Raw genomic sequence first — 20,073 nt, forward strand, 5'->3', positions numbered from 1 at the left:
CTGGAACCTCACCAGCCCCAGAGAGAATAATGGGGTTCCCAGTCTCCTGTGATTCTCATCAGGTATGGCTGCCCTGGCCTGCCAGTCCTCAGCCCATTCCTGAACCCCAGACATGGTTTACAGAGCAGCTGTGATCTCCTCAGCCAGCTGATAAGGTGACACTTGAGACTTTTCACTCTAGGTTTCCCAGCCTCATACAGGAATGTCCAAGCAGCACATGATGGTCTCACAGTGGCCAAGGATGAGTTCTAGAGCCTTCCCCTAGCACTGCACCCTGAGGCTTAGCAGTAACCTCCACTGGAAAACCAGTGAAAGACAGCCTTCCAGGTTTTGGCCAATCCTGATGCTGTTTGGCCTAGACATCTCCAAACCACTCTGAACAACCTGCTGAGTTGGCCTTCCGCCAAGCTACCTGACCCACAGGATGTGGCTTTTTCTAATCTCCACAGAGGCAACTAGATCAGGTAGAGGTCCTGGATTAAGAAGGATACTACTATGTAATAACAAAATGGATAAATCCACCAGGTAAATAATTTTATATGCACACAACATTACAGCGTTACAACAAAGAGAGTAAAGACTGGCCAAAGTACAAGAAAAAAACAGATGATAGTGTGTGATTTCCATATATCTCTATCACAAATGTATAGGGCAAGCCAATAAAAATAATTAGAAGTATAGGTTTGAACAACAGGATCTTAGACATATTCTGTAGCACTTAATATGTGCCAGGCACTATTATAAACACTTTACATATTAATTAATTTAACCCTGAAAATAATTCTAAGAAAGGGTACTATTATTATGCATATTTTACAGATGAAGAAACTGAACATAGAGAGGTTATGCCCAAGTTCACAGAGCTAATAAGTAGCAGAGCCAGGCTTGAAACCCAGGCAGTCTACCCCAGAACCTATGTTCTTAACCACTATGTTATACTGCCTCTCTAAACAATACAATTAACAAACTTATCTAAATTATATATAAAGAATCACATATCCAATAAGCAGAGAATACTGTTTTTCAAACACACTCAAAATATTTAGAAAATAATAATTGACCAAACTGGCTCATTCACAAAAGCAGTCTTTACAATTTTTTAAATAGAAAAAAAGTATGAATTAAAGTTAAAAGCCTTAAATGTCTGTATTATGAATAAGATAGGTAAAAATAAACACATAAATTTCAAAGTTAAAAAGGAACAACAACAAAACTAAGGAAAGTGGAAGCTAAGAAACAATAAAAATAGGGCCACAAATTAATAATGTAGAAAACAAAAAAATAGAGATGATCAAAAAACCAGAGGCCATTTCCTTGAAATAGACAAACCGATCATAAAGAAAGAGAGGGCACAAAGAAATAACACTGGAAATAAAAACTGAGTCATTGGTATGGATACACTAGAGTTAAACTTCCTTTATTGCCATCTTTATCTTGGTTGCAATTTCAATGGGAAAAATTTTAGTTTAACCATCAAACATGATGATAACTTTAGTGTTTTCTGAAGAGGTTTTTTTTCTTTTAGATTAAAGGAGTTATTGTGTATTCCTAGTTTTCTAAGAGTTGTTTGTTTCCTTATTTGATGATGAATAGATATATAATTATATTGAATGCATCTACTGAGATGATCATATTATTTTTCTCCTTTACTATTTATTTTCTAGTGTTAAACTAATCTTCTTAGCCTTAGGATTAAAACAACCTGGTCATTACATATGTCCCTCTTTATACATTGCTGAATGGATTTTTTAATATTCATTTTTGCAGCTAGATTTACGAGGGAAGTTGACCTATAATTTTTCTTTCTTGTATTAGCCTTATCAGATATTGGTACCAGGGTTATGCTAGCCTCAAGGAAAGTGTTCCCTTTTATTTTTTTTTTTTCATGAAGTGGTTTTGTAGAACTGTGATTATTTTTCCTTGAATACCTGGTAAAGCTCTCCTGAGCAATCACCTGGGCCTAGAGTTTTCCTCGTAGGCAGATATTTTACTATAAATAAAACTTTTTTAATGGGAGAAATTTGGATACAGGAAAAGAATACAGAAGGAAAAGTATGAAATATGAGAAGTGACCTTTCAGCAACATGGCAGACTGAGCTGACAAGGAAGACACTTGCCCTACAAAACAGAAATGCTGGATAAAACATAAAATTTCCTTTTTAATAAAAAGCCAAGCTCAAATAATAAAAATAAAGGGAAATCTCCCAAGTACCTAAAATAAAAAGGAACTCAAACCAGAAGTAAACTTCAGTTGTCACCATGTCAGCAAAAGAGGATGTCAGATCCTGATACAGGGCTTGGCTGCTATGATTTTTATGCCCACTGAGTACAGTTTTCAGAGTACCCTGTTTAAAGTCAAGTCCTATCAGTGAAACAATGATCAGGAAAAATTCCTCACACTAGCCTAGAAAATTGGCAAGAAAGTTTACTATCTATTCAGGTATATAATTGGGGAATAAATCTCCTGAGGCTAAACTGAAACTCTAAGCAAGAAACATATAAGGGTTAGTAGGAATTGTACTAACTGCATAGTGCAGGAACCCAAAGCCAAAGAAAATTTGCCCACAAGCTAATTTTACGACCTCAACAAAATCAAATGCAAAACCTCTCTGTAGAAACACTAGTAAGTACACAATCCAGAGTACACTAGACTCCCTGCTAAGGATGCACTCACAGTCAACAATCAGCAACCACACAAGGAAACAAACCACAATGAGGGAGAGTCAGCAGACCAAACAGTTGGAAGAATCTGCACCACTCTAAGAGGTAGAAATAATACAACAATATTAAAGAGACTGTAATATTGAAGAGCATACAACACAAAATAGGCAGATTTGAAAAAGAACCAAATGAAACTTCTGGAAATAAAAATATATATATATATGTATGGTTATTGAAATTGAAAACTCAATGCATGACTTAAAGAGTAGATTAGGGGCTTCCCTGGTGGCACAGTGGTTGAGAGTCCACCTGCCAATGCAGGGGACATGGGTTTATGCCCCAGTCCAGGAAGATCCCACATGCCATGGAGCGGCTAGGCCCATGAGCCAGGGCCACTGAGCCTGCGCATCCGGAGCCTGTGCTCCGCAACGGGAGAGGCCACAACAGTGAGAGGCCTGTGTACCGCAAAAAAAAAAAAAAAAAAAAAAAAAAAAGAGTAGATTAGAAAAAGTTGAAGAGAACTTACGAAAGATTTGAGAAAATCATCCAGAATGTAGCAATGAGAGAAAAAAAAAGGAAACTATGAAAGAAAGAAAGATAAAGAGGCTTGGAGAATCAAATGAGAAGATCCAAAATGTACTTAATAAGATTTTTTGAAAGAGATATTACAGAATAAAGAGAGAAATATTTGAAAGATAAGAACTGTCCAGAAATGAATACAAACTAAAGTCCTCAGGTTGGGGTGGCAAACCAGGTTCCAAGCAGGAAAAATAATATCAAATCCAAGCTTAGACAATAAAGAACTGCAGAAACAGAAAGGCAAAAGAGATCAATCTTAAAATAACCAGAAAGAAAAGACAGCTTACCTAAAAAGGAATGACAAACCGAAAGAAGACTTCTCATCAACAAGTCAGAAAACAATAAAATATCTTCAATGGGCTAAGTTAGGTACAGAATTCTACCTACTTACTAATCAAAAATTAAGGTGCTATAAATAGACTCTCAAAAAAAAGAAAAAAGACCAAAAGGATTTCCTATTATTGGGGGAGGTCACTGAGAGGACATGACCTTGAGCTGGAGACTCCTCACCCCCTTTTCTCTCCTTAGAATGTATGTTTGTTCAGACCACTGTTCCCACATTAGGAGCTACTTCAGGGGCAAAGCCTTGAGAGACTAATGTGTTTTTGAGATCATTCTGTACTGTATACATGACTGAACCCCGTTAAGGCCTCCACATAAACTCCAGTTGGTGGATGTAGAAATCAACTCATCTTGTAGCTACCCAAGACAAGTCTCATATGTAAGTTCCTTTTCTTATTAAAACTGCCACTTACGAATCTAGAGTGGTCTTCCTCTTTCTTTGGTCTCTCCTTGCCCTCTGTGTATACCAGGGGGTTCAAATTTCTCCTGGGAACTCCTGAGGTTGTGAACCAACACCTACTTATATACAATTCCTGAAGAAAACTACTACAGAGTGTAAATAATTTAAGAAAGAATGTAAAAAAATACCTTGATATCTGTTATAAGGTTGAAGGGGGAAAAAAACGAGTGAAGTTATCAAAGGAACAAATTAAGTCCATATAAGGTACAATTGATAGGTGGCATATTGAATGACACTTTTCCAATACTCCAGAAAAATTCCTTGGAAGAGGTGAAATTTTGAAAAACCTTTTAATTACAGAAGAGAAAATGTCTGGCACACAGAGAGACACTCCAACATAGGGTGTGGCTCAGAAGAAAACTTCAAGGCACAAGTGTGATCACCTGACCCAAGGGCTAGTGAACAAGTTCACCTAAGAAAAGCAGGGAAGACCCTCTGGGGAATATGAAACAATAGAAATGAGGTTTTCTGTGTGCTCCATCAAAGGACTCTGAAGTGGAAATAATGAACTAAACAAAAAGCAAAACAGGTTTCACTTTGAATCTAAGAAATTAATATTCCAAGTAGTACAATATCTTTTTAGAATTTTGTTCTCTACTGCTTAATGAAATAATGTATTTTCTGAACCTTCTATTTGGTAAAAAAAAAAAAAAAAAAAGAAAGAAAGAAAAAGAAAGAAAGAAAAGAAAGAGAAATATTAAATATTCATCTCATGTATTTATCTCTTCCCCATCAACCATCAGTCTCATTTAACCAGCCTCTCCCAGTCTGATCTAGGCCAGAACAGCTACTGAGTTGCCCCGAAGCATTTTCGATGGCAAACAGAGTGACTTCCAGCCTGGGAACTTCAAGGAATTCCTCCCACCTAAGAATAAAACAATGCTTAAAGGGAACCTCTCAGAGATTTAGTGCTAATGGAAAAACTGCTCTAATTTGTGTGTCTGAAGTTTCCTAGAAAAGAAACCCATAGGTATACAAACCCAAAATATTTTGCAACACACACGTAATTCCCAGAATTCCTAGCTTCTGTATAATTTCCCCCATTTCAAAATAAATGTCTCAACATCTCCCAAAGAAAAATCAAATACAGCTTTATTAAATGTTTTAAGAGTAAATGCTCTAAAGTATTAAGTGATTTAAGAGTAAAATTCACAATGTTTTTAATTCAAATTATTTCAAGGACTTAAATAGCATCCCAAATATATTAATACCTCTCTCTGTAACTCCCACTGGGAACCCTCTTCCTATCCAAAAAGAGCTCAGAGCTGAGAGTCCATGATACTCCCTGATGCAAACATTTTTATTGGAAACTTATAGAATGAACTGAGTCTTTAGCAAAAGAGTTAAAGAGTTTTGTTTTCTTCAGTGTTAATCACTGGATGGTCTTAATATGGGTTGAAATGTGTCCTCCCTAAAATTCATACATTAAAGTCCTATATCCCAGCACCCTGGAATGTGACTTTTTTTTTTTTTTTTTTAGAAATTAGGATGTTTCAGATATAGTTAGTTAAGATGAGGTCATAGTGGAGTTGGGTGAGCCAATAATTCAATATGACTGGTGTCCTTATCAAAAAGGGAAAACTGACACAGCACACAGGGAGACCACCCTGTGAACATGAAGACAGAGATCTGTGCATCTACAAGCCAAGGAACACCAATGATCATGAGCAAAGCACCAGAAGCTAGGAGAGAAGCATGAAACAGATTCTCCCCTACAGCCCTCAGAAGGAAACAACCCTGCCAACTTCTTGATTTCAGCTTTCTAGCCTCCAGAACTGTGAGACAATAAATTTCTGTTGTTTAAGCTACCCAGTTTGTGGGACTCTGTTATGGCAGCCCTCACAAACTAACACGGTGTTCCCTTTGCCATGCCTTCCTGGGCACATCTTCTCAATTTCACACATTTCTCAGAAGAAGGTGGCAAAAAATAACCTGTAGAAAGCTATTCTTTTTCAGGAAATTTTGTACATAATGTGAGAGTTCATATAGGCCTCAGTTGCCTCCTACATAAAATAATGTTAACATCGACCAGTTAGGTTTTTTGTGAGTCACGCAATGTATCTAGTTCTGTGTCGGTCCATAGTAATGACTCAAAAAAATAAAATGGTAGCTGTTATTATTAGAAATAAAAATGATGCTACTAAGCCTGTGTCACTAAGATGTGTGAGCTGAAGTGTTCCGTCAGGAGTCCCTTCCAGCCATGCTGTCTGCAACAGATGACTTCATCAGGCTCCAGCTCTCCCAGGGCCTGAACTGGTATCTTAAATTTATATCCAAGTCTCAGACTTTGCAACCAGCATATCCTGCCCTTCTTTACATCACCATCATCTGCAGTCACTGCCGTAAATGCAAACCATTCCTCTTCCCTTTTCCTCTCATCCTGTTTCCTCTCTCCTGACCCATTCATTCACATCTTATTTCCTCAAAAATCCTGTGGCCTTCCAAACTATCTTCTCACAGGAACTCCCCATCTAATTCCCACTTTAGCTGAAACAAGGTTCTCCATAGATGGCACCACCTCTCCTACAGCCCTCCCCAGTGGAGTCTGCTCATTCTTCAACATGCCAGCTACATGAGGGTCAGGAGGTGGACCATCATTTTATCCACGTCCAGTCTGCCATTTCTCTACCTTCAGAGAAAACACCTTCCATTTTGAGGTGTGTGCCACCTATGACACCCTCTAACCTGCTTCATCATTGTCATCTCCCATCTGAAGACTTCTCAATGAATCCTTATTAAATAAAAATTTGATGCCTGACTCACTGGCTTCCTCAGCATTTTAAGCTGTTATTATCCAGGTTACTTTAACACACATGTTCAATGCTGCAGACTCCAGTTCCTTGATTTCAATCCCACAATCTTCATTTCTACTCAAGCTGAATTCTATGATCAATCACTCTGGCCATTCTTACCAATTAATCCCAAATTCCTTGTTATATTGTCCTTCACATGCAAAATCTCAACTCTTGTCAGTCCAGTACACCCAGATTTGACTCTATGATCTGACCCTTCAGTCTCTCTCTTATCAATATTCTTGTCAACCATAGCTTATTTCTTTAGCCACAGATTTGACTCTATGATCTGACCCTTCAGTCTCTCTCTTATCAATATTCTTGTCAACCATAGCTTATTTCTTTAGCCACACCTGTTCAATGAAATCCCAGTCCTAGGTCAAACAAGTGATGAAACTCAGCAATTATACCCAAGCTGCTGAGAGCCACTAGAGAAAATCACAAAGGTAGGCAGTATTCAAGCATCACAAATTCATCTTCTGAACCACAACTCATCCTGGGAAACTGTCTCTGAGTCCATAGGTACCTTCTACCTCCAAAACTCCACCATTTTTCTGAAATTCCTTACTTACCATTCTGCCACTTCTCTCAACAAATGACCCTCCTTTCTGTTTGAGAAAAAAAGAGTCCATCAGACAGGAAGTTACTCAACATCCTGCATCCTCACCTACCACCTTGTCCATGACTATACCTATCAATGGTCTGCTTCTCTCCTATCACACTCAACCAAAGGTCTTCTCCTGCCAACAGCCAATCTTTCTACTTTGCATTCTATCTCCTCTTGCTTCCTCAAAGTCCTGGTTTTATAAAGTATCTGTTCTCCCTTTGGCATATTTTATCTCTTCTATTCTACTGACTTTTCTAGCAGTATTTAAATATTTCTCCTCTCTCCCACCTTAAAAAATGTCCTTTCTCAACTCTAAATCCTAATAACTAATGATTATTGAGAATTTACTGTGTGAAAGGGATTGTGGTAAGTTTTGGACATCTAGTATTTCACTCCTCACATCAACCTTATAGAGTAGATAATACTATCCCCAATTACTGAAAGTGAAGCACAAAGAAGTTAAAATCATACAAGTAATTGGTGGAGCCAGTCTTCCAACCCAGGCATCAGACTCCAGAGCCTATGCTTTAAACCACAATGTTATGTTTCATGACAGAAACACACTGCATTCATTAGCTCCATTTTCTTACCTGTCATTTCAGCCTCCTGACTCCACAACTCCAATGAAACTGTCTATTTTATTTTAATCTTTTGGTTAAAAGCCTTTATTTTCAGTAACTTTATAAATGGATAGAGTTGACAACTTCTCCTGCTTTAAACTAACAACTTTTTGGATTTCCAAACCCTGCTCCTTCCTGTTTCTCTTCCTATTTACCTGGACTCTCTTTTGCAGAATCTTTTATGAATGTCCCTTCTTTTAAATGCTTGTGTTCACCATATTTCTTGCCTGTCTTCCTTCTTTTCTCAGCCTACATACTCTCTTTAGATGATCTCATTCATTCCGATGGCTTCAGCTATCACCTATATAAGTTTCAAGTGGAGAGGACAGTTACCTGGCACTATTCACACTAACAGTGACAGTTGGAAATGTTGAGGGGTGGAACCTGGAGATTGACAGGCCACTCAAACAGATCCACACAGGGAGACATTTACTTTCATAAATTTACCATCAACCAAGATCTGGCTCTCAGACTTGCAAACTCAGAAACTTTAACTTGACACTGTCAGAATACTTTAAACAATAGAGGCAGATGTTTAAAATTGGTGTGCCAAAATATGAGTTACCAACGAGGAATATAACTGTCTGTGAATCTGAGGTATATGCCAGTCTGACCAGAGCATTCTCTCACCATAAGTAAAGTTCATGAGGTTAAATTATTTGGAGGCTGTTTGGTGAGCATGGAACCAAAACAAGGAGAGTTAATAGTATGATCCAAATATGTAATGACATCATTACATATTTATAAAGATAAACAGTCTATCACCACAGTTGGAACATTGCTCATGATGGACTAGTTATTTAAGTGTAGAATGAACTAATACTCCAAACCGCAGATAGAACTTGGCAAATATATATATATCTGATTTAAAAATGGGCAGAGGATCTGAAGAGACATCTTTTCAAAGACATGCATATGGTCAACAGGTAAATGAAAAGTACTCAACATCACTAATCACCAGGGAAATGCAAATCAAACCCACAATGAGATATCACCTCACACCTGTCAGAATGTCTACTATCAAAAAGACAAGAAATAAGAAGTGTTGGTGAGGATGTGGAGAAAGGGAACCTTTGTGTGCTGTTGGTGGGAATATAAATTGGTGCAGTCACTATGGAAAACAGTATGGAGGTTCCTCAAAAACTTAAAACTAGAGCTACCATATATATGATCCAGCAATCCCACTTCTGGGTATTTATCAAAAGAAAACAAAAACACCAACACAGAAAGATATATGAACCCCCATGTTCACTGCAGCATTATTTACAACAGCCAAGATATGGAAGCAACCTAAGTGTCCATTTGCGACAACATGGATGGACCTTGAGGGTTTTATGCTCAGTGAAATAAATCAGATAGAGAAAGACAAATACCGTATGTTCTCACTTATACGTGGAGCCTAAAAAAAATTTTTTTTAAACTAATGGATACAGGGCTTCCCTGGTGGCACAGTGGTTAAGAATCTGCCTGCCAATGCAGGGGACATGGCCTTGAGCCCTGATCCAGGAAGATCCCACATGCCACAGAGCAACTAAGCCCACGTGCCACAATTACTGAGCCTGCTCTCTAGAGCCCGCAAGCCACAACTACTGAGCCCACATGCCACAACTACTGAGCCCATGCTATTGAGCCCGCATGCCACAGCTACTGAGCCCGCCTGCCTAGAGCATGTGCTCCGCAACAAGAGAAGCCACTGCAATGAGAAGCCCATGCACAGCAATGAAGAGCAGCCCTCGCTCACCACAAATAGAGAAAGCCCCCGTGCAGCAACGAAGCCCCAACACAGCCAAAAATAAATAAATTAAAACAAACAAAAAAACAAAAAAACTAATAGATACAGAGAACAGACTGATGGTTGTTGGGGCAAGGGGTGGGGCAGGCAAAATGAAAGAAGGGGGTCAAAAGGTACAAACTTCCAATTATAAAATAAGTAAGTCATGGGATTGTAATGTAGAGCATGGTGACTACAGTCAATACTGTATTGTATATCTGAGTGAGGCTAAGAGAGTAAATCTTAAAAGTTCTCATCACAGAAAAAAACAGTTTGTAACATGTATGATCACAGATCTTGACTTACCATGGTGACCATATCACAACACAAATATCAAATCATTATGTTGTACACCTGAAACTAATGGTATATGTCAATTATGCCACAATTTTTTTTTAAAAGGAACTTGGTTGTACAATGTCTAAGTCTGTTTCTGTGACTCTTTTTTCATTGCTGACCTCCCATACTTTTGGTTGAGACTTTATTTTGGACAAGTTTATGCATAAGGAACTTATAACAAAGACTACCACCCTGAGAGTAACAGTGCATCTTAAAGCTAACTTTACATATCTTTTCTCTTTCATTGTATGCCAATTTCATATTTTAATCTACAGAAGGCAATCATTTCCCTTTTTTCCATGTTCTAAGGGCCAAGTCCAGTCTTTTGGACTTTATTAATAGCTCAGAAATCCATACCCTTCTTCCTATGCCCAAGTCCCCTGAATTTTCCTCCCTGAATTGCTATGATGGCCTCAGATTTCATCTCTCAGCTCTCAAGACTGCCTTACTCCAATCCATCCAAGAGAAAAAGATCTAAAATGAAAACCCAATCATGTCACTTTTCACTTACAATCCTTTCAGCCTCCCAAAAGCTTTCAGGATGAAATCCAAACTCCTTAATATTTTTGATTAAACTGCTTTTACTCATGCACTTTCTCCAGGTAACACTTCTTCCAGAAAATCTTTGCTGACCATCACCCTCTTGAATTCGGGATCAGGGACATGCTCTCAGCTCACACAATTCCCCATGCTTTTTTCCCCACTATAAAATGTTTCACAGCATATAATACTGTTATTTCTCTTGCCTTTCTCCCCAAAGACTGTTAACTTCTTGTAAGCTATACCTCATTATCTTTGAATCAAAAGCACCTAGCACAGCCCTTGACAAACAGTGAGTTTACTACCTATAAATAGAGATAAGCAGTCATAAACATCCTTGAGAATGGTTATTGCTTGCCTGACAAGAGACAAGCTATAAGCAAAACCAAATTCTGATTTACTATCAATCAATTAAAAGGCTGTCCTCAACTTAATAAGGAAAAAAAAAAAACCTTCATCCTGTGGGAGTCATAGGCAATTTTTCAAAATAGAAGCATCCCTAACACACTTAACATATTTGATATATCAAAATTCGATTCCAAATGCTGGTGTTTATAGCTGGCGTGATGGCTTCAAGTTTACTCCGCAGAGCTGAAGCGCTGGCCGTGCGGGCCCTGACGGCCCACGGTCCCAATGGAGTCTCCATGGTGCACTCTATGGCATCTGGAGGTGGTGTTCCTACTGATGATGGGCAGGCAACTGGGCTGGAGAGGGAGGTCATGCTGCCTTCACACAAGGGACTGGACCCGTACAATACGCTCGCCCCAAAGGCAGCCTCAGGTACAAAGGAAGACCCTAATTTAGTCCCCTCCATCACCAATAAGCAGACAGTGGGCTGCATCTGTGAAGAAGACAACAGCGCTGTCATCTGGTTCTGGCTGCACAAAGGCGAGGCCCAGTGGAACCTATTACAAGCTGGTGCCCCACCAGTTGGCCCACTGAGCCCCTGCACTAAGTCACTCAAAATGTGATGTAAAGTTTCTTCTTCCCCATAAAAACTAGCCATTACATTGGCTCCTCCTCCCATTAAAAAAACAAAACTTGATTCCTATACTTTGAAGTTTTCATTGTGCAGAGCAAAACGTCTCCATATCCTCAGAAAACCACCAGTGACATGGGATCTACACTCTCAGGTTAAAATAGTCTATCATCCTAGGAAACAAAGTTATCATTATCATTGTCTAACCAAAATCTCTCACTCTTAAATTTTAGTTCATTTCCTTTAGTTAGATTTCTCTTTGACTTAAAAGACCAGTCCATTTCCTCATGAAAACCCTTTTCCTGTAGGATGTGCCAGAGGCAAAGGGAGACTAATAGCTTCTTGGCTCCTTTTTCTATATATACTGAAACTGAAAACATTCAACTTGAAGTTTAGTTCATGTAAATTTGTATAGGTTTTCAAGGTCTGAATGTGCAATACTTTCCTAGTAAAAATCTTTCTATTCTATTGCTCAAAAAAATGTTCTAAGAGAATCTTTTCATAAAAGAAGTCCTAGAGGTTTTTTTAAACACTGTGTAGGTCCTGGAGAAACATACAAAGTCACTGAGGGCTCAGAAGTCTTATTACAATGAAACTCTTAAGCACAGAGGCATGTAATGCTGCTATTTCTCCCAGTGAATCAAGTCCTTGTCACTTTGAGTCTCTTTGCAGTCCCTTATCTTTCACTATATTATGATCATTAAAACCATGGACTTCAGTAATAATCTACCAATGCACTGATTTTATAGATAAAGAAACAGAAGTCTGGCAAGGTTAAACGATTTGCTTAAATGGCAAGAATAAGGAAGAGAACACAAATTTGTTCCAAATTGGACGTTCTTTCTACTACATCGCATGGGCATTTTGTAAAATACTGGTTGAATCATTTATCAAAACTAGTTTCTATTTTGTTCTATTTTATATTTGTTCTACTAGCTTCATGAACAAAACAATCTTTCCAGTAGCTGGAAACAGCAATATAATTCCAAAGATTTCCAATTCCTCTACTCCCATTCTCTTTTAAATTCTCTCCAAACAGGCTTTCACTCCCATCGTTTCTTGTTGAGACATCAATGATTTCCACGTTGCTAAATAGATTAGCCAATTCTCGGTCCTCTTCTTAACTAACCAATTAGTGCTTCTTCCTTGGAAAGCTTTCCTCTCTTGATTTCTAGTTATACTCTTCAATCTTCAGTTTCTCAGGCTACTTTGCTCTTTTATCATCATCTCTGACTGCTAAACATTGGAGTATTCCAAGGCTGAGTCCTTAGACCTTTATTAATTCTTCATTTAATCAGTCCTTTAGTGGTCCTACCTAGCCTCAGAGCCCTGATTACCATCTTATATGTGCCTCTGGATCCCAAATTTATGTATCTGACCCAGACCTGTCCCCTTGAATTCTAATCTTATATATCTAACTGCCTTTGTAATATCTCCACTTGGGTAACAAAGGCATCTCAAACTTAAACATACCCCAAAATAATAGCCTCAGTCTCCCACTCTTTCTCAAACCTACTTCATGCTTGTTCTCCATCTCAGTAAATCGCTATGCTATGCTTCTACTCACTCAAGACAAATCCTCAGAATCTGTCTTATCTTCTGTTATTTTTCTCTCACATCTAGTTCATCATTAAATCCTTTTGGTTTAATCTCCAAAATATACATAGAATCCAACTATTTCTCAAAACTTCCAACTACCAACTTTACCCAAGATATACCATCCTCTTCTGCACCTGGCTCTGATGACCAGGGAGACTGTGCCACTGGGTCCCACAAGACACTTCTATATAAGGCCACTCTTTCAAGACCAGGAGACACAGCTGATATACTTCATATATAGAAACAAACACAAAGAGTTAGGCAAAAGGAGAAGACAAAGGAATACCTTCCAAGTAAAAGAACGAGATAAAAATCTCAGAAAAGAACTAAACAAAACAGAGATAGCAATTTACCAGATAAATAGTTTAAAGTAAGTAATAGTCATACATAAGCTTAATGAACTTGGAAGAAGAATGGATGAACTCAGTGAGCTTCAACAAGGAGATAGAAAATATTAAAAAGAAACAATTAGAACCGAAGAATAAATGAAATGAAAAATACACTAAAGGGAATCAACAGTAGATTGGAGGATGAAGAGAACAGATCAGTGATCTGGAAGACAGGGTAGTGGAAATCTCCCAATCACAACAGCAAAAAGAATAATAAAAATAAAAGGATAGCTTAGGATACCTCTGAGAAAACGTCAAGTGTAATAATATTCACGCTATAGGAGTCCTAGAAGAAGGAGGAGAGAGAAAAGACATGAAACCTATTTGAAGAAATGATAACTGAAAACTTCTCTAACATGGCAAAGGAAACAGACATCCAAGTCCAGAAAGCACAGAAAGTCCCAAACAAGATGAACTCAAACAGACCCACACAAAGACATATACTTAAAATGTCAAAGGTTAAAGAGAGAAGCTTAAAAGCAGCAAGAGAAAAACACCTAGTTACATACAAGGGAACCCCCATAAGACCATCAGCTAATTTTCAGCAGAAACTGTATAGGCCAGAAGAAACTGGCACAATATATTAAAAGTGCTGAAAGAAAAAGCTTACAACCAAGAATACTCTACCTGGTAAGGTTATCACTCATAATTGAAGGAGAGATAAAGAGTTTCCCAGAAAAGAAAAAGCTAAAGGAGTTCATCACCACTAAACTGGCCTTACGAAAAAAAAAAAGTATTAAAGGGACCTCTTTAAATGGAAAAGAAAAGCCCATAACTAAATCAAACCAAACCAAACAAATTATGAAACAGAAAAACTCACTGGTAAAGGCAAACATACCAAAGGTAGTGGTTCAACCACCTATAAAACTAGCATCAAGGATAAAAGACAAAAATAGTAAAATCATTGATATCTAAAATAAACAGTTAAGCAATACACAAAATAAAAGATGTAAATATGACATCAAAAGCATAAAACGGGGCTTCCCTGGTGGTGCAGTGGTTGAGAGGCCGCCTGCCGATGCAGGGGACACGGGTTCATGCCCCGGTCCGGGAGGATCCCACGTGCTGCAGAGTGGCTGGGCCCGTGAGCCGTGGCCGCTGGGCCTGCGCGTCCGGAGCCTGTGCTCCGCAAGGGGAAGGCCATAGCGCTGACAGGCCCATGTACCGCAAAAAAAAAAAAAAAAAAAAGCATAAAACGTTGAGGGTGGGGAAGTAAAAATGTAGTGCTTTTAGAATGTACTTGAACTTAAATGACCATCAACTTAAAATAGCCTCTTATATACATAGGTTGTTATACATGAACCTCATGGTAACGACAAACACAAAACCTATACCAAATACACAAAAAATAAAGAGAAAGAAATACAAACACAGCACTAAAAAAAAGTCATCAAAGCACAAGGGAAAAGAACAAGAGTAAAAGGAAGGAACAGAGGACAACTACAAAAACAACCAGAAAACAATTAACAAAACTGCAATAATAATTATTATTATTCTATGAATTATAATTATTCCTATGAATAATTATTCTAAATGTAAATGGACTAAATGCTCCAATCAAAAGACATAGGGTGGCTGAATGGATTTTAATTAAAAAAGACCTATATATATACTGCCTGCAAGAGACTCACTCACTTCAGGTCTAAAAACACACATACTAAAAGTGAAGGAATGAAAAAAGGTATTCCATGCAAAAAGAAACAAAAAGAATTGTTAGAGTAGCAATATGCATATCAGACAAAATAGGCTTTAAAACAAAGACTAACAGGAAACAAAGAAGAGTATTACATAATGACAAAGGGATCAACCCAATAAGAGGATTATAATACTTGTAGTATGCACCCAACACAGGCATACCTAAATACATAAATATTAACAGATATAAAGGAACAAATTGACAGTAACACAATAATATTAGGGGACTGAAACATACCACTTGCATCAATAAATAGATCATCAAGACAGAAAATCAGTAAGAAAAAGTTGGCCTTAAATGACACATTAGACCAGATGGATATAATAGACTATTATAGAACATTCTATCCCAAAACAGCAAAATACACATTCTTTTTAAGTACACATGGAACATTCTCCAGAGGTTAGGGGTGGGACTGAAAGTTCCAATGCTCTAATCACAGGGATGAGTCTCCTGGCAATGAGCCCCCATTCTTCAGTGGGGTTCAAAAGTTACCTCATTAACATAACAGAAGATACCTTTATGGTTCTCATCACTTAGGAAATTTCAAGGGTTTTAAGAGCTCCTTGTCAGAAAAGGTGACAAAGACCAAATATTTATTTCGCATTACAAGTCACAATATCACATATGTTCACACAGAAAAATGCACACAAATGTTTATATTAATAGAAGCATTATTCATACTAGCCAGAAAGTGGAAACAACCCAAATATACATCATAGATTAAAAGATAAACAAAATGTGGTATATCTATAAAATGGAATATTATTTGGCCATAAAAATTAATAAAGTATTGATTCATGCTACAACATGGATGAACCTTAAAAACGTTATGCTAAAGTTAAAGAAGCCAGTCAAAAAATACCACATATTATATGATTCATATGAAAGTCCAGGAGAGGAAAATCCACAGAGACAAGAAGTAAATTAGTAGTCGCTAAAGGCTGGGAGGAGGATGATATGTGGCAGCAGAGGGGAGGGGTAGAGGACTGATAACTAAAAGGCACAGGGCTTCTCTGTGCAGTGAGGAAAATGTTCCAAGCTTGACTGAGGTGACAGTTGCATATATATATCTCTGAATATACTATAAACCACAGAATTGTATATTTTAAATGAATGATTGTATGGTAAGGGAATTATATCTCAATAAAGCTGTTAAAAATTAATACATTAAATGTGATTCTGGAAGTGAAAAACCCATCTTAAGCAGAGGTAGCATCAAAAAGTTGACTTAAAAAAAAAAAAAGTTGACTTGACTTGCCATGACCCTGGTCCTCTCTGGTACTTCCTCGTACCATGGGTTATGTTGTTGCCCCTCTAACACTAGCTTCCTACATACACATTTTCTGAATGATTTTATCACCTCCTTGTCAACTTGTTAGACTTATTGCTCTTGCATGTCTGTATTTTCCATGTACTCTCATTTTTACCCCCACCTGAAAACACACACCTTGCTCCAAACCATGATGCAGAGGTCCAAACAATCATCTGTAAAGGCTTGAAGGTCTTTGTTGAATGCCTGAGACTATAGCCCAGATCTTACCCATTATTTCATCTAGCTAAATGCAAAAGCAGATGTCAAAGGATTTTGAAAAGCTGTAAGTAGTCGAGGTGATTAATATAATTATATTAAATTACACACATCTTTTCTTTGCCTGTCAGTTGTGTCAGGGACTGTGAAAAACCACCACATGTAAAACAGTCGTAAAACGTTACAGTTGGACATGACCTTAGAGATGTTCAGATCCAATTCTGCCATTTTATAGTTGAGATAACAGATACAAAAAGGTAGATAGACTTTTCTAATGTCACTCAGCAAGCCAGCAAACCCCCATTCAAGGCCCTTTCTGTCCACTGGTGAGTACAAGCTGATAACCAACCAGAAGTACAAGGGAATCAGAAACTCTTGATGACTGTACACACACACACAAACAGAAAATGACACACAAAGATAATATTACAATCCACTACAGTGAGTTAGTATACTTAATTAAAGGTTATTAGTATGTTTTAATTTTTATTTCCCTCTTTATCTTCAAAAACACTTTGGTCTTAGCCTCTCTACTTTGAATCACAATGGAACTAGAATTAATCATTTTTGCTGAATTATACATACAATTAATTTTATGGAACCAATTTAAGTTAATCATTTTCTCATATTATTTAACTCAAAATAGCTATAATTTCTTAGCCATTTGTTATTAGCATACCACCTTTCCCCTACTTTGAATCATGATTGCCAAAGTATAGGAAAGTCAACTACAACAAACTTCCCCATTTGGTAACAACTGGAAGGTGGCACACTACAATACAATTTATTCCAATAATTTTTCATTTCGTATCAAAATATCATGGTGATTAGTTTCCATTTATGACTAGAAGCAATTTTTGTGTTCTGCTTACAGAAACATCATTTCATAACAGTTTTTTGGAGGAAAGCAAATTGTGGTGTTAGAGAAAACATTTTTTACTTTTTTTTAGCCGATTTCAGATTCATCCCTATAGAAGAAACATACTTAGCCTATTCCAAAATAACAAAAGTCTTGGACCACATCACAATTGGCACCTTGACATTTAATAAATTAAAACATTATAACACATGAGGTATCTCAAGGAGGCAGCTAACACAGTAAATGATCATTCTTCATTCAAATATAAAGAACATATCACGTTTGATCAACGGAGAAATTACTAAGATATATGTATATCCCGGAAGAGTAGGATAGGTTATGGTTTTCATCACTTAAAGAACAACAACAAACAAAAATCCCAGAGTTCTATTTCCCTCTAAATTCCTCCCCCTGCCAATTTTTTTAATAGCTGAAACCTGCCGCATTTAATACCCAGCAATAATTTGAACTCGTATATGCTTGTCAAATGCACGAGGAAAGAATTTGCGATTCTCAGTATCAAACTCTCATTGTGAAGAGGTTGTGTCAAGGTCTTCCAGTGAAGAGAGGGATTTCAGCAGAAATGTGGGAGAACAATGGGGGAGGACTTTTAAGAAACCACTGCTTTATTTCTTCAAATGGGCAGCCACTTGTGTTAATGAAACTCAGGTGGATATTATACAGCCAACCCCAGGGCTCCCCCGGCAGTGCTACCCTCAGCAATGACAATGAAGGCTCCTATGAGCCTCACAGAAAGGTGCCACTTTAAAGAGAAACAGAAAAGTAAAGAGGATCAAATTCCAGTGGAGCAGCTGAAACCCATGGCTTTAGGGCAAAAAATAAAGTGATTGTGCTTCAACTACCTTTAAACAGCACCGCCATACCAAATTTCATGCATTTCTACTGGATGACACATGGACATAACATTTATTACCATCTGTGAACCTAACTAAGGATGACCTGGTGCAAAGAATTTCAATAGATTCAATTAAGAAATGAATGGCTTCTTCTTATTTTCATCTCTTCAGTTCATTAGTAGTCATTGCTTACAGGCTTCCCTGTGTCTCACACAACAGGTTTTTCTCCCCCTTACTTGAGAGTTATCTTGAGTACGCTCTCCAGCTGGATGTTAGCTTTTAAAGCATTGCTGCTGAACACCCATGTCCCAATCTGCCTTAATTAAACATTCTTTAGTTCTAAAAATTTTAAGTTAATTTTTAAATTAGTTAATTAACTGCTTTTGATGTGTTGCTGTGGTTCTGATTTTCATAATTCCACATTTCCAGGTTTGGGTACCACTGTACAATCACCCTAAACAAGCCACCTCCATGGCTGAGACTTTAGGTATCAGAGAGGAAACCCAGATACAGGCGAGCAACTCTTTGTTACAATTGTATTCAGCTACACATTTTTAAAAAATTGTTTTGAAACTCACACAAAATTTCACAGCATAAGAAACAATGTAATCATAAGGAATAACAAAGAATAAATATTTCCCTTACCTGGATCATGGAAAGGCACCAAAGCAAAGTTGAAAAGAGGTCTCTTAGGTCTTTTCAAAGACGTCTCCAAAATTTTGGAAGCCCCCTCGATAACCTGAACTAAATCATCATACATGGAACCCGTCACATCAAACACAAAAGCCAACGTGGAGGCACCCTCGGGAATTTCCTCAGCCCTGATCTCTGACTGGGGGCTTACATCCTGAGCCTGGGAAGTATAAAGAAGAGTGAACAGGAATACTGTGCGGACAATGTCCCAGGAAATCATTTTGTCTTTCTTTCCTTTTTTTTTTTTTTTTTTTTCCTGAGCGCCTAAGCACTGTGCTGAGTCCTCCTCAACAACAGGCAGCGGGTTTCTTCTCGAGGCAATTCATTCGACTCCCGAAACCTCTTTGAACTCGCCAAAAAAATGGGGGCTGAGAATCAGATGGGGACAAGCACCAAACCCGAAACCCTGCAGGGGCCGGGCGGGCAGAGATGCGGCAGCTTTTGTCCAGAAGCAGCCTCCTCCGGGACAGCCGAGTGCCCGCGGCCCGGGCGGCGTGTGGCTGAGTGCGGGCGGCGCGCCCGGCCCATGCCCCGGGGGCCGTTCCGAGCCAGCGGCGCCGCACCGAGTCCGCTGCCCTCGCCGCTGCCCTCGCCGCTGCCCTCGCCGCCGCCGCCGCCGCGCCGCTCTCCGCCGGGCCAGCCGTCGCGGCTCCCAACTTTCCACTGCGCGCCTCCAGCCCAGGAGCTGGGAGGGGAAGGGAAGCCGGGCTCGGCCTCGCCTCCTGATTGGCCGGTGGACGCCCTCCTCCTTTGCTCTTG

The 20,073-nt window shown here is 38.5% G+C and overlaps 1 protein-coding gene and 1 pseudogene across 2 annotated transcripts in view; one reads left to right on the plus strand and one right to left on the minus strand.

Annotated features, from left to right (window-relative positions):
- The window catches only part of HMCN1 (hemicentin 1), a gene marked incomplete at its 3' end in the record, with an annotated part of 531,222 nt that extends 511,683 nt beyond the window's left edge, over positions 1–19,539 (minus strand). Inside the window, exon 1 of the mRNA XM_079726768.1 lies at positions 19,267–19,539. Within this exon, the coding sequence (XP_079582894.1) occupies positions 19,267–19,534 (268 nt within the window). The 5' untranslated portion in view covers positions 19,535–19,539. The remainder of the gene's footprint in view (positions 1–19,266) is intronic.
- On the plus strand, positions 11,278–11,653 carry LOC307048453 (cytochrome c oxidase subunit 5B, mitochondrial-like; annotated as a pseudogene). The gene has a single exon. The product of its transcript is annotated as a cytochrome c oxidase subunit 5B, mitochondrial-like (transcript).
- Positions 19,540–20,073: the final 534 nt, after the last annotated feature.

This window comes from Hyperoodon ampullatus (assembly GCF_949752795.1).
Source record: "Hyperoodon ampullatus genome assembly, chromosome: 2".
Taxonomy (NCBI): Eukaryota; Metazoa; Chordata; class Mammalia; order Artiodactyla; family Ziphiidae; genus Hyperoodon; species Hyperoodon ampullatus.